The 27586-nt window shown below is 36.5% G+C and overlaps 1 protein-coding gene across 5 annotated transcripts in view; it reads left to right on the top strand.

Annotated features, from left to right (window-relative positions):
- SS18 (SS18 subunit of BAF chromatin remodeling complex) overlaps nucleotides 1-22874 on the top strand; it is a 38903-nt gene extending 16029 nt beyond the window's left edge. For 2 of the 5 annotated variants that reach the window (XM_063299213.1, XM_063299209.1), the window contains 7 exons: nucleotides 6530-6751; nucleotides 9826-9993; nucleotides 10528-10632; nucleotides 13212-13304; nucleotides 14001-14117; nucleotides 17884-18017; nucleotides 21222-22874. In XM_063299213.1, coding sequence (XP_063155283.1) covers nucleotides 6530-6751; nucleotides 9826-9993; nucleotides 10528-10632; nucleotides 13212-13304; nucleotides 14001-14117; nucleotides 17884-18017; nucleotides 21222-21248 — 866 coding nt within the window. In that variant the 3' untranslated portion in view covers nucleotides 21249-22874. Of the gene's footprint in view, nucleotides 1-6529; nucleotides 6752-9825; nucleotides 9994-10527; nucleotides 10638-13211; nucleotides 13305-14000; nucleotides 14118-17883; nucleotides 18018-21221 lie in introns of all 5 variants that reach the window. The other 3 variants (XM_063299210.1, XM_063299211.1, XM_063299214.1) reach the window with 3 other exon arrangements.
- Nucleotides 22875-27586: the final 4712 nt, after the last annotated feature.

Below are 27586 nucleotides of genomic sequence, written 5' to 3'. Positions count from 1 at the left end.
TGTATGTTCGTCACGTCAAGCAAGCAGCTAATTTAAGTTATTCTATACAGTTATTTATGTAGTGCTTTGTGCATAGGTGTTCTCTCCGTGCAGGAAGCTAAAATTTTGTTAAAATGGCTTCATTGCTAAGATAGGTATAATTGCCAGAAATGTTTATGCAGATTAAGTCATATAAGCCTTTTTTACTGGTGTAAATAATAAATACTAATATAGGTATTCTTTTTATGTACACTGATCTTCTCTGTACTTAGGGCATTAGCTACTGAGTACATCGCTTCCCCAGCTAGCAATGTCTACATGTCAGGTTTGGACATCTGCCATTGGAAAAACTACTTTTGCCGTTCTTTACTCATACAGGAGCCTGTTGGAGTTAGAAGCCTGTGTAATTAGGACTCACATAGAGAAAGGTTCATGCCTAACTGCATGATTTTGGAGGCAAAATCAGTGGCAAAGTTTCTCTGCCCTTTGGTCACATAAGGATTCATTAATGTAATAATGTGTGAAAAGGAACAATCTTTAAAATGAGCCAGTTTTACCAATTATAAGATGATGTATGCATAGTAGAAAAAAATGTAGCTGAAATCATACCTCCCAAACTTGGAGATCTTTTTGTAATTTTTTCTGCTATTCTTGTTTACAACATTACCATGTTGTAAAGGGATGTTATCCAAGAAACACCCACTGAATTTTGATTTTCATACTTTATTTTTCATTACCTTTGTAGCCATAGGTTTATTGAATGGTACTGGCAACTATCTGGCAAAGAAAAGCAGGATGCTTTCTGTCAAATGTGTCATTACTCTTGCTAAACACTTTTAGACAGTTTGTTCTACCTACAGGTAATCCTCGTTTAGCGATTGCCTCATTTAGCAACCATTCGCAGTTACAAAGGTGATGAGAAAGTAACTTTGTGACCGATTTGCAGGTCTGTAAAGAAAAGGAAAGCTGAAGTAAGGTCATAAGACCACTTGACAACTGCTTCGCTAAATGACCAAGTTGCTGGTCTCAATTGAGGTTTGTCAGAAAATGATTTTTTTATTACCATTTATTACTGCCATATTTGCAAATGGTCACTAATCAAGGTAGTCACTAAACAAGTGGGTGTACACTGACACAGATTTAATATAGCATAATTAAATTGCTTTGTTGTCAGCTATTAAAGGCAGAGAATAATTATATTTAGGCTGTAGAAGTTGCTGTCCATCTCCAAAACTGTGTTCGGGCAATATTCTAAGTCGGAATCCTCCACCAAACGAACAGCATGCCAATGAACAATGTGCTGATTGTTCCCACTGGTTATCCCTGTGACTGTGTTAAGATTAACAAATAAGGGGAGCTGTGTCATCTAAATCAAAGACTGTTTAAAACATTACATTAAAACAATGTAGAGTACGAGCCCAGGCAACCAGCTTGCCATACGTGAATTCTGTTCCTGGTTTGTTCTCAGCTAGGGGTAGTTTGTTTTTTCTGCTGCTTTCTCTGGTTTGTTCGCTAATTTAAATCAATTCTGATTTGCCATATTCTCTGAACCACACTTTGATTTCATTCAAGTTGGCTCCTAACGAATTTAGTATAGAAGTATAAGTAGTCCTCGCTTAACAACCCTAATTGGACTGGAATGTTCATTGCTAAGCGATGTGGTCATTAGGCCAAGCATGACATATCTGCCCCACTTAGCAATGGCAGTTCTGGTTGTCCCGGTTGCATTTGTTAGGCCATGACCTTGTTGTCGTTAGGTGAGGACATCACACTTCTCCTGCCCTGGTGCAATTGCCTTCTCTTCAGCTCCCCCCACCTGCCTTTCTGCCCCCTTTTGGCTGCCCTGCCCTCTGCCACCCATCGCCACTGCCCCCAGCTGACCTTCGCCATCTTCTTCCTCCTGCTGCTGACAAGGCACGCCTGGCAGAGGACCTCATGAAAGGCCAGCAGCTGCTTTGGCTGGATGCATCTTGTCAGTAGTGGGAGGAAAAAGACAGTGAAGGTCAGCTGGGGGCAGTGGTGGAGTGCAAGGTGACCAAACGGGCAGAGATTGGGGGGGGGAGATAGGCGGGTGGGGGGAATTCAAGTGCATACTGCGGTCATAAATGTGGCCAGGCTACCAAGCACCATTTAACTTCTTACGGTCGCTGAACAAATGGTTGTTAAGTGAGGACTACCTGAATCATCAATTTAGACTTCAAAATTAGGGCCTCACCAAACATAACTCCCACTTATATTTCTTCCAGAAACAAGCTTTTCTTCTGACAATAATTATCCTCCTATACCCTGACCTATTTCACATATTACATTGTGCTGCAAGTAACTGGATTCTAAGAAACACTAAGCTAAAACCAGACACACATTATGACTTAGTGTGATGTTAACCCCGATGACATTTGAGGCAAAATCTGATTTGGCAGAGAATATTTCTAAATTAATTAGATATAATTTTCAGTGAAACAGAATTTAATCATAGGTAGTCCTCACTTAGTGACCACAATTGGGACCAGCAACTTGGTCACTAATTGAAGCAATTGTTAAGTGGAAAATCATATGACCATGGTACATTTACGACCTTATTTTCCCCTTAGTCATTAAGCAAAGCGCCAAGGTTGCTAAATAAAAAATCACATGACTATTTTACTTCCACCTTCTGTACAGTATTTTTTAAAGTAATTTTTGGCACCCCTCATAAGACTTTTCAATGTGGAATGATAGTTTGCACCCTCTAGGCCAGGGTTTCTCAGTCAGGGTTCCATGGAACCCTAGGGTTCTGTGAGAGGTCACTAGGGGTTCCCTGGGAGATCAAGATTTATTTAATTTTTTTTCAAATTCAGGCAACTTCACATTAAAGTTCATTCTTTATTTTTAGTTTAAGAACACTGTTACTGCATCTATATAGGCCAACACATGACATGAATATAATAATTTTGTAACTTGTGGCCTATATTTGAGCCTGAATGTACAGGGGTTCCCCGAGGCTTGAAAAATATTTCAAGAGTTCCTCCAAGGTCAAAAAGTTGAAAGGCTGTTCTAGACAGACACTGTGTTCAAATTCAATGCCAAGCCTTTCAAATCCACTCCTTCCTCGCCTTCCCTTCCCCCACAAAACCAGAGCGCACCCTTCCTATCTCTTCCTTACCCTTACCCACGCACACACAGCGCCCTCCCTCTTTCACCTCACCAGCCTTTGTGAAATCTTAGATACATAAATTGTGTTGCAAAGGATCCAGTTATATGGACCATCTGTATTAACACTGCTTGTCACAAGCAAAAATTTGCACTTGCAAATGGTGATCACATTACTGTGGGACACTGATGGTCATAAATGTGAGGATTGGTCGCAACGTTTTTTTCCTAACTGTTGTAACTTGGAAAAGTCACTGCTTGAGGCAGTTGGTAAGGAAGGAGTACCTTTAAAATAAGGACTCAATCTTAATTTTAAATTTTTCTAAACAGATGGATTAAAAAGGGGGTTGGAATAGATGGACACCATCTATTTCTTATTACTGAATCCCATGAGTCAATAAAAGATACCTAAATTGTGATGTAAAATACTGTAGACAGGTGTTAGGAAAGTTAGAATTGAGGAATAGAATGCTTTTTTGTTATCAGTAAGAGAACTGAATTCTAATTTCTCTCAAAAGTTTCTGATTTTCTTCATGTTAATAGCCTTAGGATAGACTTTGTTAATACTGCTGCTGTTAAACAATTAGGAGCCTGAAATACTTGGACCAGACTAAATGTATACCTAGTTCAGAAATGCATACCAGGAACATCTGCTGAGATGCATTTAGAAACTCACAAAGTGGGCATGAGAGCAATAGCCTTTCACTTATTTTGTGCATACCAGCTTGATACTGTACTCAGACATATAGGTATATAAACTGTCGTACATTCCATTTTCAGGCACTAAACAAATGCAGATTTGCAATTACTATCATAACACAGTATTTCTAGTTTTGTGGTATCCTTACTTTTAACATACTCTCTTGTTCATTGTGGATAACACTCCCATGAAATAAGTCATTCCTTATTTCCATTATATTTACCAACTATTAACAAAAGAACTTAGCTTCCGGTGCTGCTCTTTCCATAGAAACCAGAACAGTGAAGACTACAGGTAGTCTTCGCTTAACAGCCATTCGTTTAGTGATGGTTCAGATTTGTGATGGTGCTGGAAAAACCAACTTACGACTGGTCCTTACACTTATGACCATCATAGCATCCCCATGGTCACAAGATCACAATTTAGGTACTTGGCAACCTGTTTGCATTTATGACCATTGCAGTGTCCTGTGATCATGTGATTACCATTTTCAACCTTCTTGGTGGCAAGCAAAATCAAAGGGGAACCACGTGATTCACTTAATGACCACATGGTTCACTTAATGCCTGCGATGATTCATTTAACAACTGCCACAAAAGAGGTCATAAATCTGGTTGGATTCACTTAATGACCACCTCGCTTAGCAACTGAAATTCTGGTCCCAATTGTGGTCGTTAAACAAGGACTACCTGTATTAGGTTAATGGCAGCTTCTTAAGCTGTTAGGAAAATCAGAATCTGCCCCATTTATCTACTCAAGAAGAAGTAGCTGCTATCCCATTCTCATCAGGGAGGAGTATCTCCTGTATATCTTGAAGATGTGAGTAGTAATAGAGTCTTTTCTAATCAAGAAGTGCAGGGCAATTAGAAATTAGAGAATCACATGAGAATCTTAAATCAAAGAATTTAGAATCACTTGAATTCTAAGCTTCAGTGATGGTGTTCTTCTGTCTGAATATTCAAATCATCTCCCAGCTCACATATTTTTAAGGTAAATACTCCCTTGAGTGGAGTTCTCCTGATGACTTTATGCTGGATTGCATATAAAAAGAGATGTGATCTGAAAATTAAGAAAATAAGTAACTGTTTAATGTATGAAGAAATAACTGAGCCTCATAATTCCTTTACAACTTATATATTTTTTAAAATTCATAACATTTTGTCTCACTGTAAAAGTTCTTTTCCAAAAATTCCCCTCAGGACATCATCTTCTATACATCTAGTAAATGTTGGTATATGCAGCTTTTCCCCTTGCTTTTAAAACTTTTGTTTGCTTTCTTCTATGTTTGTTTATTTGAAGAATGAATATATATAATTGATAATTCTTGATCTATCTGTTAGAAGATTAGGCTCTTTCCAGTCAATATTATGTCAAAATTTTCCTCAGATATACTTTTGGAGAGAAAAGTTGCATTTTCATGTTCAATATTTAAATGTGGTTTCCTTTCCTAGCTGGATAGTACATGTATTGTTTAATGTAATATTTGAAAAGAATGTATAACAGCCTGTGATTAGGTAAAACAAAGGAGAAAAATTAGAAATTAGTCATACCAGAAGTACAGTGAAACAAAGTAGTTTTTGTGTGATGTCTAAGTGTAATCAGCTGGATTCCCAGGAAATTCTGGAAGTGTTTCCGGCTTAAAACAGCTGTTCTGAGTTTGGTGAGCTCTGAATGGAGTGGTTTTGAGCTTGAAATGCTTTCAGAATGGTTGACAAAACCTATTTCAAATTTAAAATAGAGTGTTTGAACTCAGATCATGTTTGAAATATTGTATACATCTCTTTAAAAAAAAAAAAAAAGCAGTGCATTTATGAGACTACAGTAGTGGACACTAAAGCTTCAGGGTAGGCAGCCAAGTATCCTTCAGGTATTTTGTCATTTTTTGCCAGTTACTATGCTGTTGTATGGTGCAGAATGGTAGGTGGCAGCATTGCAGCTGAAACTCTCCCCACGACCTGAGTTTAATCCCAGCGGAAGCTGGATCTCGGGTAGCCAGCTCAGGTCGACTCAGCCCTCCATCCTTCCGAGGTCGGTGAAATGAGTACCTAGCTTGCTGGGGAAGGTGACAACTGGGGAAGGCAATGGCAAACCACCCCCGCTATAGTCTGCCAAGAAAACGTCACAAAAGCGGCGTCCCCCCAAAGGGTCAGACATGACTTGGTGCTTGCACAGGGAACCTTTCACATGCTGTTGTATGGAGTTGGAAGGGCTGCAGGTTTCAAACCCTGGAGGACATAGGATATTAGCCATGGCATATAATTTTGTTCAGTTTTATTTGTTCAACCCTTGCTGTAAAAAAGCCAAACTATTGAATAAAGACTTTCAGTTTTTGTTTCCTGACATAATTAGGAGATTGAGATGTTCATATTGTCCCAGGTTGATAACATAATACAAACAAAATGAAAATGCTATCATTGAATACAAAAATCTTTAGATGAATATTTATGATGTATAGTTAAATTATTTGTTACCTATTACAGCAGCTGCAGTCTAGTAGATTTTCTTGGCAGTTTTCTCAGCAGTTTTCAAACTTCAGAATTGGTATGCTTCCTGTTCATATGAATTTACTGCTGTTTAGAATGGCCCTATTGTGAAAGAACTATTTATGAAATTGTAGATATTTGGTAGAAAATGTATTATGATTATCCATGATATTTTTGCAGTATGAAATATTTTATTTTTTTATTATTTATTTTAAAAGCACTTTTGTTTTCTTCAAAGGAGCCAACCACATGCCTATACAGGGACCTGGACCAAGCCAGCTCAGCATGACAAACAACTCCATGAGCATACCTTCGAATAGTCATGGATCAATGGGCGCCTATAATCATTCAGTGCCATCTTCACAAAGTATACCTGGACAGAGTCAGATGACAATAAGCCAAGGACAACCTATGGCCAGCTATGGTCCCAGGCCAAATATAAACATGCCCCCAAATCAAGGTAAAGAAATAGATTGTTGGCCTACCACTAACAGTAGAATATCACAAGAGGCAGTGCTTTAAATTTTTTTCTAAGGGTATTTACATGTGCTGATTTTACTCACTGAATGCTAATAGGTTAGCTTTTATAGTCAGGAAAAAAAAAGAAAATAGTAATAGTATGATTCTTCTTAACCTTTTAAAATGATTTCTGTCATAATACTGTATATCAATGAGTTTCCGTTTTTAGTGTCCTAAAAAGCTAGTTTGTCCTTTGCAAGACTTTCTGACCACTCAGGAAGAGTCTACATCTGTTGTTGTCAGAAGCTTCGCTGGTGGTTGTGCCAAAGAAAGCCGCCTCTCTGGTTACATCCTATCTTTGAGCAATCACACCTCCTACAATCTCTCTTCTGACTTCCTGGTGCTTTATTTCAATATCAGTGGGTTTTACTATGATGACTGTAAGCTTCTTAGAGTGTTTCCATGTACGCTGTGTAAAGCAAGGATATACATGTTATTTTATAAATCTACATTATATACAATTTAATTTTGACAACAGTCCCTTATACATTTCATAGAACAAAGTTTTAAAAGTTTCTTTTTTCTCACTTCTACTCCCCACCACTTAATTCTGCAAAGAATTGTAAATATGGCAAGTAACGAAATGGGAGAATTTGAAGGCTTATTTCCATATTTTTTCACAGTGAAATTATTATGAAATATGATTATAATTATAAAAATTATGAATGCTTTGAATTGAGTCATAGAGTGATAATACCATTATGCAACATAAATTGGATGTTACGGTGGACTGCATTAGAAGCAGTAGATTTTCAAAAGGTTTGTTCAAAAACAGTTATGCTTAATGGGATAGTACTTATATTTGATCCAAAGGAGATTGAACAGTGATTAGTTTAGATAAGTAAAAAGTTGTGAAAAGCAAAGTAATGAAGATTAGTTAGGGTGTTAGTTACTAAGAATATACCAACTGCTTAAGCACTGAGATCAAATCTCAGTGATTTTCAAATATTCTATGAAGTATATGCCATAATACTGACCTCTCTTTGTCATAAAATAAGAACAAACATTTCAGGGTTTTTACCAGATCTACACAGAATAAAGAGAATTTTTCATGTCATACCTGTTGAATGTGCCTGCAAAAATGCATTTATTAGAGGTTATACAAGCAAAGTAAACCAGCTAGTCTTATGTGAATCCATTTACACTGCATGCACAATTATTAGGCAAGTTGTATTTTTGAGGATGAATTTCATTATTGAACAACTACAGTGCTCTTGGTCAATCAACAATGTTAATAGACCTCAAACCTGACTATTTAAGAAAGTAAAAGTGAGGTTTTGGCTTTCTTAGGACCATATCTATGTGTGCACAATTATTGGGCAACTATTAGTGTGCAGAATTATTATGCAACTAAATGAAAAACGAAAATTCCCCCATCTCACTCGTTTATTTTCATCTGTTAAAGTGATGATAATAAACAACTCAAAATTTACAAATAAACATTTCTGACATTTCAAACAAAAAATCAGTGACCAATATAGCTACCCTTCTTTGCAATAACAGTCATAAGCCTTCCATTCATGGAGTCTGTCAGTTTCTTGATCTGTTGACGATCAACTTTTTGTGCAGCAGCAACCACAGCCTCCCAGACACTGTTAAGAGAGGTATACTGTTTTCCTTCACTGTAAATCTCCCATTTGAGAAGGGCCCACAAGTTCTCAATAGGGTTTAGGTCAGGTGAGGAAGGGGACCATGTCATTATTTCATCTTTGAGGCCTTTACTGGCTAGCCATGCAGTGGAGTACTTTGATGCATGCGATGGAGCATTGTCCTGCATAAACATCATAGTCTTCTTGAAAGATGCAGACTTTTTCCTGTACCACTGCTTGAAGAAAGTGTCTTCTAAAAACTGGCAGTAGGTTTGGGAGTTGATTTTGAGTCCATCTTCAACCTGAAAAGGTCCAACTAGCTCATCTTTAATACCAGCCCATACCAGTACTCCACCTCCACCTTGCTGGCGTCTGAGTCAAAGTGGAGCTCTGTGCCTATTACTGATCCAGCCATGGGCCCATCCATCTGGTCCGTCAAGAGTCACTCTCATCTCATCAGCCCATAAAACCTTTGAAAAATCTGTCTTCAGATATTTCTTGGCCCAGTCTTGCTGTTTCAACTTACATGTCTTGTTCAGTGGTGGTCGAGTTTCAGCCTTCCTTACCTTGGCCATGTCTCTGAGCACTGAACACCTTGTACTTCTGGGCACTCCAGGTAGGTTGCAGTTCTGGAATATGACAGCACTGGAGGATAATGGGTTCCTGGTAGCTTCACGTTTGAGTCTTCTCAAATCTTTGGCAGTTAATTTGCGTCTTTTTTTCTCAACACGTTTCTTGCGACCCTGTTGACTATTTGCAACAAAACATTTGATGGTTCTGTGGTTACACCCCAATATCTTAGCAATTTCAAGAGTGCTGCATCCCTCTGAAAGACTTTTTACGATTTTTGACTTTTCAGTCAGTTAAATCTCTTTTTTGGTCCATTTTGCCTGAGGAAAAGAAGCTGCCTAATAATTACGCACACCTTGATATAGGGTGTTGATCTCCTTAGGCCACACCCTCCCTCATTACACAAATGCACATCACCTGATATGCTTATATCCAATAAGCATTCAGGTTTATACAGCTTGGAGGTGGAAAATATGCATAAAAATGATGATATGGTCAAAATACTCACTTGCCTAATAATTGTGCACACAGTGTAATCTCATGCTTCATCAGTTAGCCACAGCAAAAACAACACAGATTTTGTAGGTAGCCATTTAAATAGATACATACATGTGCATATGTCTTTTTGTATATATGTAGGTAGCTTGGGACAAGTAAAAATGGCACATTATTTATTACTAAGAAAAAAGGTACCTGTGATTATAAATTGGTAGATTATGTATGTCTTACATGCAAAGAATCCTGTGGCATATTTTCAGAACTTATTAAAACATACACCGGGTGCTATTCTTGAGAAAAATTAATATTACAGGATTGAAATTAATGTTAAACGTTGCTGTGCTTTCTATTCTTGTAGGTCCCATGATGCACCAGCAACCGCCTTCTCAACAGTATAATATGACCCAGGGAGGGGGACAGCATTACCAGGGACAGCAGCCACCAATGGGAATGATGAGCCAAGTTAATCAAGGAAACCATATGATGGGACAGAGGCAGATTCCTCCATACAGACCTCCACAGCAAGGTAAGTTAAAAGTTGCACTTTTTTTTTTAGTCTATCCATCTACTTTCTCTTAGTCATTGCAGGCATAAAAGCCCCCTTTGTCTCAGCACTTTGAGGCAAATTTTGCTTGCTGTAAGCATCCTGACCTCTAGCTGTTGACAAGTCTGTCATAGTACATTTCACCCCAAATAGTATTTGAGGCTAAACAAATCGCCACTTTGCAAATAAATGTTGAAATCTGTATTTCTGTCTCTGAAAGGGCAGTTTGTGTGTGTGTGTGTGTGTGTGTGTGTATATATATATATATATATATATAGTATATAGTCTGTATGTTTTGTGAAATGTATATTCACATCTGATATATCATGCAATCAAGGTGCTCTCTGTAATACATACATGTATTATACACAAAGCATTAAGTAAGCTTTCTGAAACAGTGCTCTGGGTGGGGGAAGGCTATAGGTGAGAGGGTTTCTCATATTACATTGAGAAATTAGTGAGCGTGTTAACAGAAAAAACAAGTTATTTACATATTGACTGGTTGTGGTTTTTCAGGCCCACCACAGCAGTACTCAGGCCAGGAAGACTATTATGGGGACCAATACAGTCATGGTGGACAGGGTCCTCCAGAAGGCATGAACCAGCAATATTACCCTGATGGTAATCTCTCATAATGTTAACTTTCCCATTTTATATATCTGCCCATTATTAGTGATACATACATAAAACTACTGAATGAGCAAAGTTTTAGTTGCTAATCACTAGAATACTTTTATTTATTAAAGTTTTCAAGTTCCATAGTTTGAAAACCTGAAGGATAATATTAATTTATTGCTTGCTCAAAATATTCATAGTTTAATTCAAGTACCAAAACACAGATTTTTATAAGAATCCCCTCATTTGGCTAGAGATATGACAGTTTTTTTCACTACAGATGAGATGGTTGTTATGTAACATGTTGTTTAAGTACTTTGCTTATAAAAAGGTGTTTTAAAAGTGAGATTTAGCAGAATCTTGTCTGCTAAAATAGATTCATCCTAAAATCCTTAAAGAAGCAATGCTCTTTCAAAAATATTTTTTTTCTGCATGTTTTCTTAAAAGTGGCACAACTATATGCCCCAGATTTATTTATTTGTTTATTAGATGTTTAATCCCACCTTTCATTCAGGGGCTTGAAGCAGCATACAAAACACTCCTTCCTGCTTTACTCCACAGCAAACCTGTGAGGTAGATTGGGCTGAGACAGAATGATTGGTCCTACGCCACCTAATGAATTTTTGTGGCTAAGGCTGGATCACTACCTAGGTCTCCCAGTTCCAATTCAATATTTTAATCCTGTAAACCACACTGTCTCTCAAAATTATGTAATATAATTGTAGATGATATTGGTTTTTCTCTAGGATTTTGGAAATTACAGAGTTTTTGAAGTTTAATACAATGAATAGGATTACAAAACGGTAACAAAGTTGATTCTTTGCATATCCTGATAATATACTGAATGGAGTTTCTGCTTAAGAAATCAGATTTTTAAATTATATATTTAGAGATTATGATTAATTACAAACTGAATAAATACAGATGGAAATTGTAAGAGTTGGAATGACACTTTGTATATATTAAATTCATGGTGGGTGGTAGACTATTTTTTCAATGCAATTCTTATTTCACAGCAAATGTTTTGTTTCAAATTAATTTTATTTTTTGAAAAATATAAATGTGCCCAAACTGTTTTTGCCAAGTTTTAAACAACCTATTTACCACTGGTGACCATCATGATATGGTTTACTTAACTCATATGTCATGAATCAGTTTTGAACACATTTTGCTAGACTGACCCAGAATCTATTTTGTGGCATGTAAGAGTACGGTAAGATAAGTTGCATAGAAAATACCTTTAAATTCTTGTTAATCATTTTTAAAAGTCATAATAGGTTCTATCTGACTGTTTTAATGCATAAAGTAAAAACATAATGACATAATTTTAGTAATCTTAAGATACTGCTTAAATAATTGTAAAAAAAGTCTCCTAAGATTTATTTGCAGCTAGATGAATTGAGGCAAAGTTGTGCAACTTCTGTCAGCTCACAGGCCACAACAGGTTTTGTCAAGGTCCAGTTCCAAAAGTAAGAAGGGCCTGGGCTGTTGGGGCTGGGGTCGGGGATTTTAAGAGGTAAAATGACTACGTTAAGCATCTGCAACAGTTAAGGCTGTCATTTTTACCCCTAATGTCCCTGAGTACGTCCCAAGTTTACAGTACCACTCAATCTGGGAGAGTTTTGGAATGATAAAAGGAATGCTGGCAGGCCATATGTATTCCTTGGAGCATATATGTTGCAACCGTGAATTCTGTTATATTCGAAATGTGTGCAGTACATAATGTGTTTATGTGTAAAATATTATTTATAGATAGCCCCTCTTTAAGAAGCTGTGGAGATGATACACTGCAGAAAAATAAACTGCTGTATAGTTGAATTAAATTTGTGATGCCTGCCCTTAAAAAAAAAAAGAGTAAATAAAAATGTTAGGCATTTTAAGAAATGTCCTTTTTTCAAAACCGTTGTTGTTTCCAATAGTATATATAAACTAGATTCCTAAATGCAGGTATCTGAGTTATGAATGTGAATGTTAGGTCAAGTGGATCCTATTGGCAGGCGTCTGTCACATTTACTGGTTATGCTTGTATGGTAAAGGACAGTGTCATTTTTCTTTTCTGTTTTTATGAGATTATGTTGAGAGAAGAGGTTCACTATTTTTAACAAATGTGTCATACAAAATTATATAAAGGTTATTTAAAAGTTTATTGAACGTTATATGTCATAGTTCACATTGCTTTTAATAGCATATGCTTTTGAATTGAAAAGTAGAACAGGTGTTCAACAAATTATGGTAATTGAGTTCTTTGTTCATTGTAATTAAATAATTATTTTCATGTGAAAAGCATAAATGATTTCATTAAAAAAAAAAAAAAATTTTTTTTACCCTTTTACCAGAAGCTGTAAGACCATTCCTCGCTGTGATGTTGCTAAAACTACTTCATTAGCCGATTTTTTTTCTTCCAGTCACATGTTAATTCAGTATGAAAGGAAATCCTATTGGTGAATCCTTCTAATTTAATTTGAAGGTTTTTTTTTTCATGTATTTCCAGCTGACACTGATTTTTTCAGTAAAATGAAATATTCATAGGGTTTTCACTCAGAGGCCATTAACGTTTCTTCCTGTCTCTTGTCGAATTGATGTAGGTCATAGTGATTACGGTTATCAGCAACCGTCGTATCCTGAACAAGGCTACGATAGGCCTTATGAGGATTCCTCCCAACATTACTACGAAGGAGGTATCTATATACCTTCACACACACATGTGCAGATACATTCCTTTTCCTCTCCCCTTCCACAAAAGAGCAACATTTCTTGCACAACATAACTTGTTTCCTGCCCATGCAAAGCTCTTGTAGACTTTTAGTTGCTGGCTGTTGAGAATTTCAGGGAACTTGAAATGTTCAACCTAGTTTCCTGCAAATATCTAAACTTATAATTTTAAGTTTGTCATTCTAACAGCAGTAAAATTATTATAACACTATTAGCAATTTTTTTCAATGATTTTATTTAAACATAAACTCATTGGTCCAGTTTATATTTTGTGTGTATGTATACATACAAATATAGTGCCACTAGGAAACAGCTTGCTGATTTGTGTAGCTAGTTTGTGCTCTGTAGCTGTCTTTAATTTTGTCCTTTTTTTTTTTCATTTAGCATAGTCATGGCCTTATCAAGTCATGACATCACGTTCCAGTAAAAGTAATACTCGTTTGGCAGAGATGTGAAAATACTGCAGTTTAGCCTTGCAAATTTGGCTTTAACTGCAGCTTGGCCGAATTCCTTCTGTTTTGGTTTGTTTTCTTTGTTTTCTTAGTTTTTGATATCAAAACTGCATTTTCATTTTGTTTTTGTGGTGTTTGCTGTGCATCTTAAAAAACATGCATGCAGAAAAAACAGCATTTAATTGTTTTTGCTTCACCTCCTATTTTCAGGAAACGCCCAATATGCCCAGCAGCAAGATGCATACCAAGCCCCCCCTCAACAGCCAGGCTATCAACAGCAACAGTACCCAGGTCAGCAGGCTTATCCTGGACAACAGCAAGCTTATGGTAAGTAACAGGATACACTTGTGTGAGGAATCCTGAGTATCAAGCAGGGCTTTGGTCAACCTTTATTTATACTCCTAGTCCCTTCTGTTAATTAAAGACAGACATAAACACATGCAGTAGTAGAAGTGATTGATTGTCTTTGTTCCACTTAGTCTCCATAGTTTTCTTTTAGTTCTTTAAATGTCAATTTACCAGTAACATATATATTAGTAACATAATAAAACATTTCTGCATGTATGTAGAATAGGGGTCTAAAGAGGAATTTGAAAATAAAAGAGATTAAAAAGGGTTTCCGTGAGTTGAGGGTAGAAATGTGAAACCCCGGGGGAAAGTGGGAAAATCGGGAGCTTTCCCTCCCATTCTCTCCCCCCTTTTTTATATATTTTATGAAAATGAAGAAATTGAAAAATTGGGGAATGAATTAAAAGCTTTCTGAAGTCTTGTCTTTTAGAATAATAAATGCAATAAGACAAGGTGTCCTTATATAACTATCCTTTATTCCCTCAAATATTTCTGATAAATCGTAATAGGATTTTATAGAATTTTTATATAGCATGTCAGAGCAGTACAGTTTCTCTGCACAGATGAGAAGCAGTGAAGTACAGTTCTAAAATGGAAGAACAAGATGCATTCTTTCCCCAGGGTGGGTCATCACCATTTTTGTCCAAGATTGAAGGAAGGATTTAGGGCATGATTTGCTTGTTGGCTTCTCTGTTGTTTACTTTTTTATCTAGAAACCAGTTTGATCTGCTCTTTACTAGGCTTCAAAGGATGAAAGTAGAACAAAGGCCCACCAAACCAAAATTTAGAATCCATTTTAAAGTACATTCAAATCATTAAAGTAAATTCATCATTCAGTACATAATTATTTTCTAACTAGCTTATACTCTTACTTTTAACAAATACCAAACATAAGAATTGTATGAATAAACCATGTTTTATACAGGTAGTTCTCATTACCGACCACTTGTTCAGCGACTGTTCGAAGTTGTGACAGTGCTGAACAAGTAGTACTTATGACTGGTCCTTGACGTTCTGGTTGTTGCAGTGCCCCCGCAGCCATGTTATCATGATTTAGGAGCTTGGCAACCAGCTCGCACTTAGGACGGTTGCAGCATCCCGCGGTCATATGATTGCCGTTTGCGGCCTTCCCTGCTGGCTTCCCACAAGCAAGGTTAATGGAGAAGCCAGCAGAGAAGGTCACAAGTCACTCTCTTAAGTCCCTCCAGCCTTCCTGCCCTTGAGCTGTCTACCCTCTGGCCTTCCTGCACTTGCAACACACCATCTACTCCCAGCCTTCCGGCACTCGCACCATGCCATCCACCCCCAGCCGTCCTGCACTTGTGGCTTATGCTGGACCTCCCCCAACTCACACGTGGCTCGCGCCAGCCCTCCCAAGACGTCTCCTGGCCTCTCCTACCCCCCACAGTACCCCAACACTACTTACCCGGGATTCCCACTTCACACTTAATGACCTGTGTGTCTTGGGGTTACAACAGCAACTGGTATTGCCGTCGCTAAGCAGTGCAGTCATGTGATGTCATGCTTTATGACTGCATTGCTTAGCAACAGCAATCTCAGTCCCAATTGCTTTCATAACCAAAGGACCATACATAACCTGTATGTATGTATGTATGTATGTACGTATGTATATTCTGAATTTCATCACTACCCATCTCACTCAGAGAGTGACTCTGGGTGGTTTAAAATAAAACTAAATACAGATTTAAAATACAATAAAAACAGTACTTCTTAAATAAAAATATAAATGTAAATATAAATGTAAAATATAAAATCCAAGATGGAGATATTAAAAGTTCGTAATTTAAATTCAGGAATTCACGGGGACCTCTTCAGGGCACTAACTACCCCCAGGATTGATTATGCTGTAGTGTATGTTCTTAAAATACCAAAGTCAACTTAGATCTAGGAAGGGTGCTATCAAAAGGCTTATTGCATATATTACAAACTTTTCTGGGGGAAAAAAGGGATGAGGTTTTTTCCCCAAGACTTCAAAATTTCTAGAAATTTTCCTCGCTTGTTAAGAGTCCACATTTGTATTATGTACATTTCCATTTGCATAACTAAATCCAAAGTCTTAAAAGGCAGCTAGCCACTTCCAGCTGAATAAATAACAAAATGAAATGGCAGATGAAGAATTGCTGCAAGATGAAAGGTTCTCTGTTGCAAAATGACACATCTGATCCTGTCCTGTAATAAGAACAGTTCTTCAGAAAAGTGACTTTGCAACATGGATTATTTCGTGCCCTGCATATTGTAGTCATCTTTAAAACTGGGGTTTAGAAAAAGTCAGACCAGACCAGTGCAGGAGAGCTTTCTCAGTCCATGCTAAATTTAGACCAGTGATTTCAAGATAAATTGAATAAGGTCTTTCTGGGACATTATCTTAGATGCTTCAGACTTTTAGCTATACATACATTATGTGAGAATGAAAGCTGGAAAGAGGAGAGTTATTGTCCAGTTTAACAAGGAGACATAATATTAAACTATAATGTAGCAATACAGTAGATGTTTCGGTATGTTTCCCTCCCCTCTTTTTCTCCAGTGTGGCTATATGGAGAATATTGATTCATTGAGAAGCTTCAGGACTTCTGTTAAATCTGTGCTTGAGGATACTAGTTAAAAAGTTACTCAGTGAAGTTTGTATCAAAGGGAAATTTATGCCATATTCACTAACCATAGATTAAATTAAGCATTGTCCAGAAATGCAGGCATAAGAGAGAACTCTGATTAATTTAAAAACATAGTTCAATGTTGCTGATTTCTTTGCTGCTGTTGAACGGGAAAAACCATGGGAGCCCAAGTTAGTATTGCATCATCCAATTCTGGCACACAGCTACCAATGCTGTCTCTTAATTTTGCAAAAATGAAGGCCAATAATATACAATGTGCAAATCTTAATGATTGTGGTTTTTCTCCAGTTCAGCTTTCTCACCCTTGAAATGCTTTTCTGGGATATAGAGAAGGTGTCTGCAGTAGGGAGGAATTAGGGATGGAACAATCAAACAGAAGAAATTTGTGCAAGTCAAACTTCCAGTTACCTCTGCCCAAGTTTTCCACTTACCCTGTTTTCTATTTGACTTACCTTCTAAAATATTGAAGATGTGGGTAATAAATGATTTTTTTTGCAAGAACAGTACAAGTAGAATATTCTGTGAGATCAGTGTTATAAATACATCTGCTTGGATTGAAATAAGGCTGCATCTACATAAATAATGTTGATTAGACAGGACACTTCCTTAATGGTTTTTAGATAATTTATAGGTCTTTTAATTAAATTGGATCCCACAGAGTCTTTATGGGAGACATCAAAATATTTAACTTCTTTCATCAATTTTAGAAAAAAGGTTTCACTACAATTTTGAAAATCATGTTTTTACTTGCTTCTAGTAAGTTCACACATTTTAGCCTTAATCCCTGCTTTCAAGAAGGCAAAAATAGTAAGGTTCTTAAAACAAGGCACTTTTCTTTGTACTGGTACTAAGAACTTCACTATAAATATACGTGCTTATAATTTGGCCTCATTGAGCCAAGCCTAATGATTATATTTGTAAATCAAGAAAGATGAGCACTTGGTCCTCAAGGGGGAAAATATAAATGTATTAAAATTGTTATTAAAACAAATTTTGATTTGCACAGTTACATTCGACAATAGTCTTGAAGGTCCTTATCTAGGGAAATAAAAATTAAAAAGATTATGTTTTTAATGATTGAATTGCTAGAATTTCTGTACAAAAAATTGTAGGTCCCTCCCAAAGTGCTCCAGGACCTCAATATTCCAATTATCCTCAAGGACAAGGTCAGCAATATGGAGGATATAGACCTACGCAGCCGGGCCCTCCACAGCCCCCACAACAGAGGCCTTATGGATATGACCAGGTACAGTTCTTGGAGTTACATTTTTTTGTATGTGTGTTTAAATTTTACAGTCGAATGTTACACGTATAAGTATGTTTATGCATTTCATCGAAAACAGTTTTAAATAAGAGGTAAAATCAAGCACCACGTATATACCATTTTTCAATTCTCTTTACTTTTCAGGTGGCCGGTCAAACACTAAAATCAGTTTTCAGAGCTAATAGGCATTACTGTTCATCTGCATCGGTTGATGAATTGCAGTATTCTGACACTCTGTTGGATCCAAAGGAAAGATAATGATTAGTAATCCAATGCATTTCTCTGTGCTGGCTTGTTTAAAGCACAGAGAAATGCATGGGTGACAGGGAGCAGCCGACTGGTACAATCAAAATATTTTATGACTCACCATAACATTTAAAAAAATTGTTTTAATTTTACTGTCTGATATTGTTTCATTAAAATATTTTATCTAATAGCTTATATTTCATTTTTGACACTTACAGATACTATTTTTATCATTCTTCTTGTCTCCTGAGGAACCAGAGTTATATATAAATAAAATAAATACCAATGTTTGTTGTGTCTAAATATTACCTTTGGTCTTTCAGTCTCTTCAGATCAGAAAGCAAAAAGATACAAAAGGGGGGGAAAATCAGCCTCTTCCTGTGATATTAGTTGGGCCTCCAGCTGGTTGGAGAATTAATTGTAATCTCTAACCCCTGAACATTGACCATTGCTGATGTTTTTTAAGGAAGTATACTGAGCAGAATCTGATTCTGTGACTGCAGCTACAAAAGTCAAAAATTTTGTGTACTGAGTTTCCCATAGGTTGCATGGCACAAGGGAAGATGGTAGGGGGGTATCCCTGCCCTCTTCCCCATCTCCCTCTGGCCCCTGTGCCCAATTGGCTGGCGGTAAGGGTGAGTGGCGATTGGCTGCTTTGGAACCAAGGCCAAAATTTGAAATCTCTTAATGGCAGTGGGCAGTGAGTGGAGGATGAAGGGGTGACTCAGATGCCTACTGGTGAGGTAGGGCTGGCTGGGGGGTGCTGGTGGTTGATGGGTGAGCCTTCTTCCTCCCTGGAGAGAGGGGGCCCTTGGGGACACTCCAGGATGAGGAGTGGAGATGCAGTTTTCCTCGCAGTCTGCAGCTCCCTTTGTTCCTCCTCCCCCCAGCAAAGTGGCAGGCAGTTCCATGGGTCAGCGGAGGAGGAGGAGGAGGAGTGATTTCCAATGCTCCCTGCCAGCTTCTCATAAGCAAAGTCAATGAGGAAGCCGGCAGGAAGTTGAAAGTTGCTCATGCTCACACTGCTTTTTTGTCTGCCCGTGGTCATTCTGTTTCTCTGTTTAGGTAAGGAAATATCTCTTAAAGGGTGACCCAACGGGTCATGGGTTGTCTAGTTCCTTAAACTGCTCACTTCACCATCACAATTTTGTCTTCTCCTTTTTGACCCACTCATTTTTCCTTCATATATTTGTTTTGCAGTTTGATCCTGATTCATTCTCTCTGCATGACCAAACAACCACAATGTGTTTTTTTCATATCTCCTCATGTTCTTCCCAACATATGAAACAGTTTCTTCCATGTAACCAACAATCTTTATTTGAATAAAATCACTTCCTTGCCTGAAAAATTCCCTTTTTCCATTTTGGGCCACAATTTTATAATAAGCTGTTTACCAATATGAAATAAATATCAACATACTTAGATTGAAAAGCGGGCACAAAGAAATACATTTTATATTTATGGTGCTTTCTAAAAAGCTCTTTTGGGAGCCATATTTTGCTCTCTTTTTTGTAATTTCTTAATACTCCTTTCTCAGCTCTTTTGTATTCAAGGCAAGATATATTTTAAGAAACATTGCCAGGATCCAAAGAACAAAACAATTAGTTTTGTGATTCCAATGGAATTACGGTATTTGGGTTTTGAATAATTGCCAGTGAAATCATATAACAAATAATTGTATGACATTGAAGCAGAGAATACATTCAGAAGCTGTCTGTAGGTCTTGTATTGAATGCATGAATGTCTGGTATTTAAAGCAGGTGAACATGTTTCAGGTTTGTAAATCTGATTGAACCTGGCCCCAGTGAATAAAAATTATCCCAGAAAATAATGGATCAGAAAATTCTAAGAGTAATTGAATTTGAAGAAGATTTAACTGCCACTTCCCTCATTTCGCTCCTGCATGAGGGGCTTCCCCTGATGGAACTAGACATCTAGTCTTGTAGAACAAAAAAATATATTGTTTTTATTAGCGGTGTTTAGAATATTTAGAATACCAGAAGTGTTTGAACACTGTTCTGACCATTCTGGAAGTGACCCTAGTTCCAAATCCTTCTTCTGAACTTGAAACAAGACTCTTTTCTATTAGGAACACTTCTGAAATGGACGGAATACCTGATAAATCCAGAACAATCTGTTTTAGGTCCAAAACCTATGACATTCAAAAGAATTGCACACTTCTTTATCTAGAAGTTCCCATTCATGCTGGCATAATGTTCTCTTGAGATTCTGCTTGGAAAACTTTCAGGTAGATAGTGAACAAAATAATGGTGAATCTCTTGTTTATATTAGAATTGAGAATTGATGAGAAAATGTTTTGGAATATCATTTAGCCAACATTTGCATCCTTTGCCTGTCTTAGGAAACTGGTTGCTTGTATATAACTGTCAATTTATTGATATACATGCAGGTGCATATTAGTAGTTGACTAACATTTGTGTTCCTATCCTCAATTATCTCTCTATATAAAATGACCTAGAAAAGAACACAAAAGTAGCATTGTTTAACATTATATCTATTGTGCACTAAAGCCCCACTTTTGGAAGTATAATAGATGGTGACAGGGACCCAGACTTAAGGAATCATCCCACTTTTCAAGAAGACTGCTTGGCATTTCCATTATCATTTGCACTCTAGGTAATCTCATTTTTGAGGTTTTAAAAACTGGTTATTTACAATAGTTACCTATTTATAATAGATTCTTCTTCGTTGGTTTCAGTTTTTTATATCTAATATTATACTGTTAGATCTTTATGGGAACGATATATTGCTGAAAGTACAATTCCAACTTCTGGGAAGACACTTGAAATAAGAAATTAACCATACTTTAAAAGAAGTCAGTGCTAAGAATGTATGTATTTTACTTTCAGATTTTTGTCCTGTTATTTAGGAGAAGAAAGAATTGCTTCCTAGTTACTATCCTCCTTTTTCAATTTATAGGGGCAGTATGGAAATTACCAGCAGTGAAAACAAAATTTTAATAAGCAGTACCTGTTAGCAGCCTCATCGTCTCTTTGGCATTGTCAACATCTTTTGAAGAAAATCTTCAATTGCATCTAATTTTGGAAAGAAAATGACAACCTCGCCTTGTTAATAAATAGCTGTATTGCAATATATTGCCTATCTAGGTTAGCTTTTCTCAGCTAATTGTAAACAAAAGTAATTGTCCTTATGGAAAAAAATACATCTGTACTCTAGATGGCAATATTGGACAGAAAATACACTCACAAACAATTTTGCAGCGAGCTTAGAACTGTATATCAAACAAACTGTTACAGACTGAAGTATGTGAGCAGTACTGTATGTTTATGAAGGTTAAGGGAATTTAGTATTTTTCCAGAGATTCTTTTGTAAGGGGAAGGGGAAAATTTTTACAGCAGCAATATTTTATATATTATGTTTTTTCATATGGAATATGCAAGGCAGTACACTACAAACTGGGCAAGGTCAGAAACCCAAATAGATGAGAAATACAGACTGGGATGTGAGGATGATTTTTTTTGTATGAATGTGTGTTAGTCTTAATGTTGGATAAGAAGGCAACTATGTATTTGGCAGATCCTGATATGAAGACACTGTATCCCAACTACTGAAATGATGGAATTATCATGGAACTTATAACACTGTCTAGTATAAAGTAATTAATTTTAAAATACTTTGTGGAAAACTGTTTGTAAAACAGTGGCAGTTCCCTTTACTTTTTCTTCCACTAACACAAAAAGAATTTGCAATGGCCTTGCAATGATTTAAAATAAATAGAGCTGTGATCTTTTTTGATTGCAGTAGCAATGACTTTGAAAAAGTGTTCATTTAGCCTGGCTTAAATTTACAAAGTATTTATAAACAAATTATAGATAGGTTGACATGTATTTTATTTCACAAGTGTATTTAACTTCTAGTACTATAATTACTATGTAACAAAGATAGTATAGCGGCTTTTGTAAAACTTGTCTAAACTTTCTCATTCAAGAGTGAATATCTTTAAGAGAGAAGACAATTGTGTATGTCCATGTTTGTACTGGTTATTATGAGACCAAAAGTAAGTTTTAATAAGTTTTTTAAAATGTCAAATTTCCTTATAAACTCTGTAAATTCTGACCAATACCACATGAGAGAATTTTGCTATCCAGATCAAACACAGAGCCACAGGGAACACAAAATTCTGTAAGACCCTCCTGCTATTGTATTCGAGGTGCATTATTGAATTCTGTGTTGCAAAGCATACATACATTCAGACAGATATTTGAAAGTATGTTAATAAAGTCAGCCCTGGAGTTACTTTGTGTATTGGTATGTTTTAACAGGGAAATAGCAGGAAGTACCTGAATTAAGACATAAAAATGCATTCCTCCATAATTCTAAATAGAGAATATTTTTTGTCAGTTAAATATTAAAATCGAGTTTTGAACTGAAGATGTGAGAACATTGATATGACTAACATGCTTTTAGGTTCAGTGCCAATTTTCCACCACTGTGTACTTCATTGCTATTTAAAATTGTACTGCATCAACTCTTTAACAGAAGAATAAATTATTTGTGATTTTAATTTCCTCATTTGCTCTTTTAAATTAAATCTCTATCACTTGTATTTCATTTTGAGACTTTTGTATGGATTTCTATTTTCTTTTTAGTGGTTTGTATAGGATAACTAAATTATACTTTTATTCTAGAACTTTATCACAATTCTCTCAGAATCATGATCTGTGAAGCTATAATCAAGATGACTGAATTAGATAAAAGAGACAAAAATGCTGAATTCAACCTGTTACAGATACGTTCTCTTCAAAATATGCTCAACTGACATTAAGAAATAATTTGTCTTTCTAGACAATCTTGGCTTCCTATTTTTTAAATGGAAACTAAAATTGCAGTTTTAATAAGCAGAATTTTCTCTGGGGTTTCTCTCCTAGGGAATAATACATTTTCAAGATTTAATTGTTTTATGACAGTCCTGTTCTTATAAAGTGTTTAATTGGTGGTGACAAACATCTTATTCTGCTGTTGTGTTAAAATAGCAACTTGAGATAGCTCCCTTTTGTCTTCTGTTTTAATTTATTCTGAAACCTAAACAAAGTGAAATACAAAGTATGATGCAGTGTGTGATACAAGTGGCTATCCTCTAAATGGAAATCCAGCACCAAAATTTTATCTAAATTAAGTTATTCTAGTTAGAAACAATCAGAAGTAGGAAGCAATTTAAGGGAACAAAAAAAGAGCTAGAATATTTCTATTTTTCCCAGACAAAAAGAAATCATCTGTAGGAGACTTAAGGAAAATGTATTCCTAGGATTCAGGGCATTATAACAATTAATGCAGCATCACACACACACACTGTGTGTATATATGTGTAGAGAGTGAGTGTGTAGTTCTTGGACAGAAATATTTTTGAAGGGTTAAATCACTTGATCATTGTCACAAAACTAATCCATAGAGCTAATCCAGAAATTACTACATTATTGAATGATGTTTATTTCAAACACATTCAAGTTTTAGCACAACTAGATGAATGGCTGCAGAAGAAGTCCATATCCAGGACTTACATATAAGTAAATCCAGCTTGTCTGCTTTTGGTATACAGTATGAGAATAACGCAAAGAATGCGTTTTTCTTTTCAAAGAAAATAACAAACCCAATTAAAACCAGATATGACAACCATATTAAATATATAAGCAGTATCTATCTTGAACAAGAGCCAGTTTGATGTAGTGTTTAAGGCACCAGGCTAGAAACCTGGGGACCATGCGTTCTAGTTCTGCCTTAGGCACGAAGCCAGCTGGGTGACCTTGGGTCAGTCACTTTCAGCCCTAGGAAGGAGGCAATGGCAAACAACTTCAGAAAAAACTTGCCAAGAAAACTGCAGGGACTTGTCCAGGCATTCTCCAAGAATTGGACATGACTGGATTTTTTTAAAAATTCTTGAACAAATCAATAAGCATATATTCAGTAACTAATAATGTGGGATTATAGTACTTCAAAATACTCTGCTGTGCTAACTTTCTGGTAAATTGTTTTAAGCAATTTTCAGCATTGTCTTGCTGAACATTTTAATCTTAAGTGTACAGATTTGTTTATGAATCCAGTGTGTTCATGGCATAGATCCAACTCACATTCTTCAGTCTATAATGTAGTGCATTTGACCTTTTGTTCTGAGCTCAGAAAAGATACTCTGGCAGTCAACATCCTTTTGTGAAGAATGCACCTGCATTCCTTTTACCATTAACTTTATATGGAAGCAATGGCTTATTAAGGCAGTTGTCTATTCAATTGAGAAGAACAATAATTTGCGGGAAATTGACTTCTTTCTACATTTTTGTTTATGCAACTGCGTTGGCTCTTGGCATTGTTTTATTTTAATTTTTCCAATTACAGTGTAATTATACTTGTTTTCATGAAGAGAAATCCAAGTGTGAATAAGAATATTGGAAGTGGCCATGGTTGTATTACCTTTTGGACCAGCAGCCTATCTCAGTATAGCAAATGTTTAATCCAGTTGGGTTTTCTCATTCCCTGGATATACCCTATAGTTTCTTGGCACTGTGTTTTGCATAACAGAATTCTTAATTTGAATAGAAACATTTGTACCATTACCTTCAGCATTTTCTTGTATGGTGGTGGTTTGGGGAAAAATACCCACTTTAAATGAGGGACCAAAGCAACTGGAGATAAAGTAGATGCACCTTTATTGGCACACACAAACTACAGTGTTCCCTGGACTTGCCACCAAAGAACTGCAGAAGAGCCCCAGGTAAAGCAAGGTTACAGATTTTATACATTTGGCTTGTTATACTACATAAGAAAAATAAAATATTGTGAATCGCACTGTGACCCTTATACACTGGAACGTCTTTGGTAAGAGATTGGGGGTGACCTTACTATAATGCCTCTGCATTCTTTCATAGTACAAGGATTCTATTCTAGATACCATAAGCATGTTCTATAAACAGTGCTTATTGTATCTGCATACTTCCTCCTTTCACACCATTCCATTCACGCTCTAAGGAGTGACAGTTGTCTAGTTTCCGTTGTCTGTCTCCACTCCGTGGTCACAGTGCTAGCTTTTATTTCAGTGTGCAGTTTTACTACAGCTATACTTTCAATCATGAATGGACTATTTCTAAAATAATAGAAGAAAAAAAATAAAATGAATTTAACCACCACAGTGTGAAGGTCCATTATAGATAAGGAAAAGCCAAACAAGTGTTCTGGTGTCAGATGGGCTTACTGTCACATTAATACTACTGCTTGTAAAGTAGTAGATATGGTGCACACCCACTGAATTGCATTCTGAGAAGCCGTTTCAATAGGATTTAAAGCATGAAAACAGCAACTCGATGCCTGAGTTGACATACAGTATCTTAACCCATAATTTATTTTATGTTGTTTTAGCTTGACCTGTTGTCAGAATTTAGTCATTTTGATTGGTGAATCATATTTCATGCCTTAGCACAATGTGTACACCTATTCTGTGTTAAGATCTCAGCTCCTTGAGGCCACAGCAGAATCTAGATTTTACAGGTTTCGGAATGATTGGAGATTGGAAAACCTGTAACAAGTCTATCTAAACTTCAGGTGGGATGTGTCTCTTTCCTAACATGAGGATGGTTTGGTATGCAATATGAAACAATTATAATATGCATTATATATAATGATAAATAATTGCTTGCTGCTTTATTTGGTCATGTAGTTGTTTTTGTTTTATTTATGTTGTGCTATCACTCTGCTTAGAGAGCCAATTTGGTATAATGGGTAAGGCACTGGGCCAGAAACTGGGAGACTGTGAGTTCTAGTCCCGCCTTGGGCATGAAGCCAGCTGGGTGACCTTGGGCCAGTCACACACAGACAGCCCTAGGAAGGAGGCAGTGGCAAACCGCTTCTGAAAAACCTTGTCAAGAAAACTGCAGGGACTTGTCTAGGCAGTCTCCAAGAACTGAACACAATTGAATGGATTAAAAAAAACCAGTCTGCTTAATACTTCAAAGTATTCAGCAAGAATGATCCACAACCCTAAGAACATGCATTCTGTATTTTAACTTGTGTAAGACAATAGAAGGCAGGGAAGGCATAACAGAGGGCCAAATACAGAAATCGCCTATGTACAGAATATATAACTAATGCTCATTCCAAAGGCTATCAGTGTAGTTTGCAAAATCATCATTTAAAACATCCTGCTTCTCTGGTTTGCCTTGAAAAAACAAAACTGTAGCCTAGATGTGTGATCACAATACTTGCATGTTCATCTGTAACTGAAATTTATATGCATCCAGTAACACCAGACACCAGGATACTTACACAAACATGACACAGTGATAAATGAAGAAGGGCAAGGGAGGGGCAGAGAAAGAAATTATGGTTTCCCAGGAAAGTTGGCAGTGGAAGACGCTTGGTTCTGCTGTCACTCATACTGAAGTGCTAATATAGAATGGCCATCTATTTCTGAAAGAAATCATTTGATTCATCTGAATTTTGTGTTTTCCCCAACTGTTATCTTAATCTTTATTCACTGATTAACAACTATTTGAGTATGTGTGTGTGTGCACACAGACTTACTACAGTAACATTGCTCTCCTCTTGAATTTAATGGAGCTTACTTCTGATGAAACAGTCATACAAAAAGTTTTCTGTGGCACATGTGTCCAGCTCTAAACACCCTGAGGATACTTACATCTTTTTTCCAATTACAAAAGAAAATAGTTACTATATTTCCAAAAGCTTTTAAACATGCTTTTAAATATTATCTCTTAAAATGTTTAGAGCTTTTGAAATATTTCCCTTTCAATGTGCAGACTGACAGTTTTTTGCAGATTTTTTTTTTGTTAAGGAAAGAAAAAGTACAACTTCTGCACCCTTATGAACTGGATTCCTTAAAAGACATTAAAAGCACTGAAGGTAAGTCCAAATTTCAGAGCATACCATGACTCTACCTTTTGAATGAAAGAAAAAATCCTATCATAATCTACAATTATGTCTACATTTCTCTTACCACCTCCACAACAGGGTGCCTGTTTTTATCCATACAAGCTGGTACTTAGTCTTCACTCCTACATAAACACAATCATTTTGCAAACATATTCTAATATTAATTACCCCCTTGGCACCAAAAGTCAGGATTTCCTGATTCAACCCACTAATGTAAAATGCATTAGTGCAGTTGTTAGCTCCAAGAGTTCAGATTTAGATTCTCTTAAATAAATAGTGATGGGTGGGGAAATCTGTACTACTAACTACCATGAAGTACATGCTTTTTCTTGGGGAAAAAAAAGATTACAGTCACTCTTACGTTTTGATACAATTAAAAATTATTTTGA

Source organism: Candoia aspera, chromosome 3, assembly GCF_035149785.1.
Source record: "Candoia aspera isolate rCanAsp1 chromosome 3, rCanAsp1.hap2, whole genome shotgun sequence".
Taxonomy (NCBI): Eukaryota; Metazoa; Chordata; class Lepidosauria; order Squamata; family Boidae; genus Candoia; species Candoia aspera.
The sequence above is the reverse complement of the archived record's forward strand: the minus strand, read 5'-3'. Positions and strand labels throughout refer to the sequence as shown.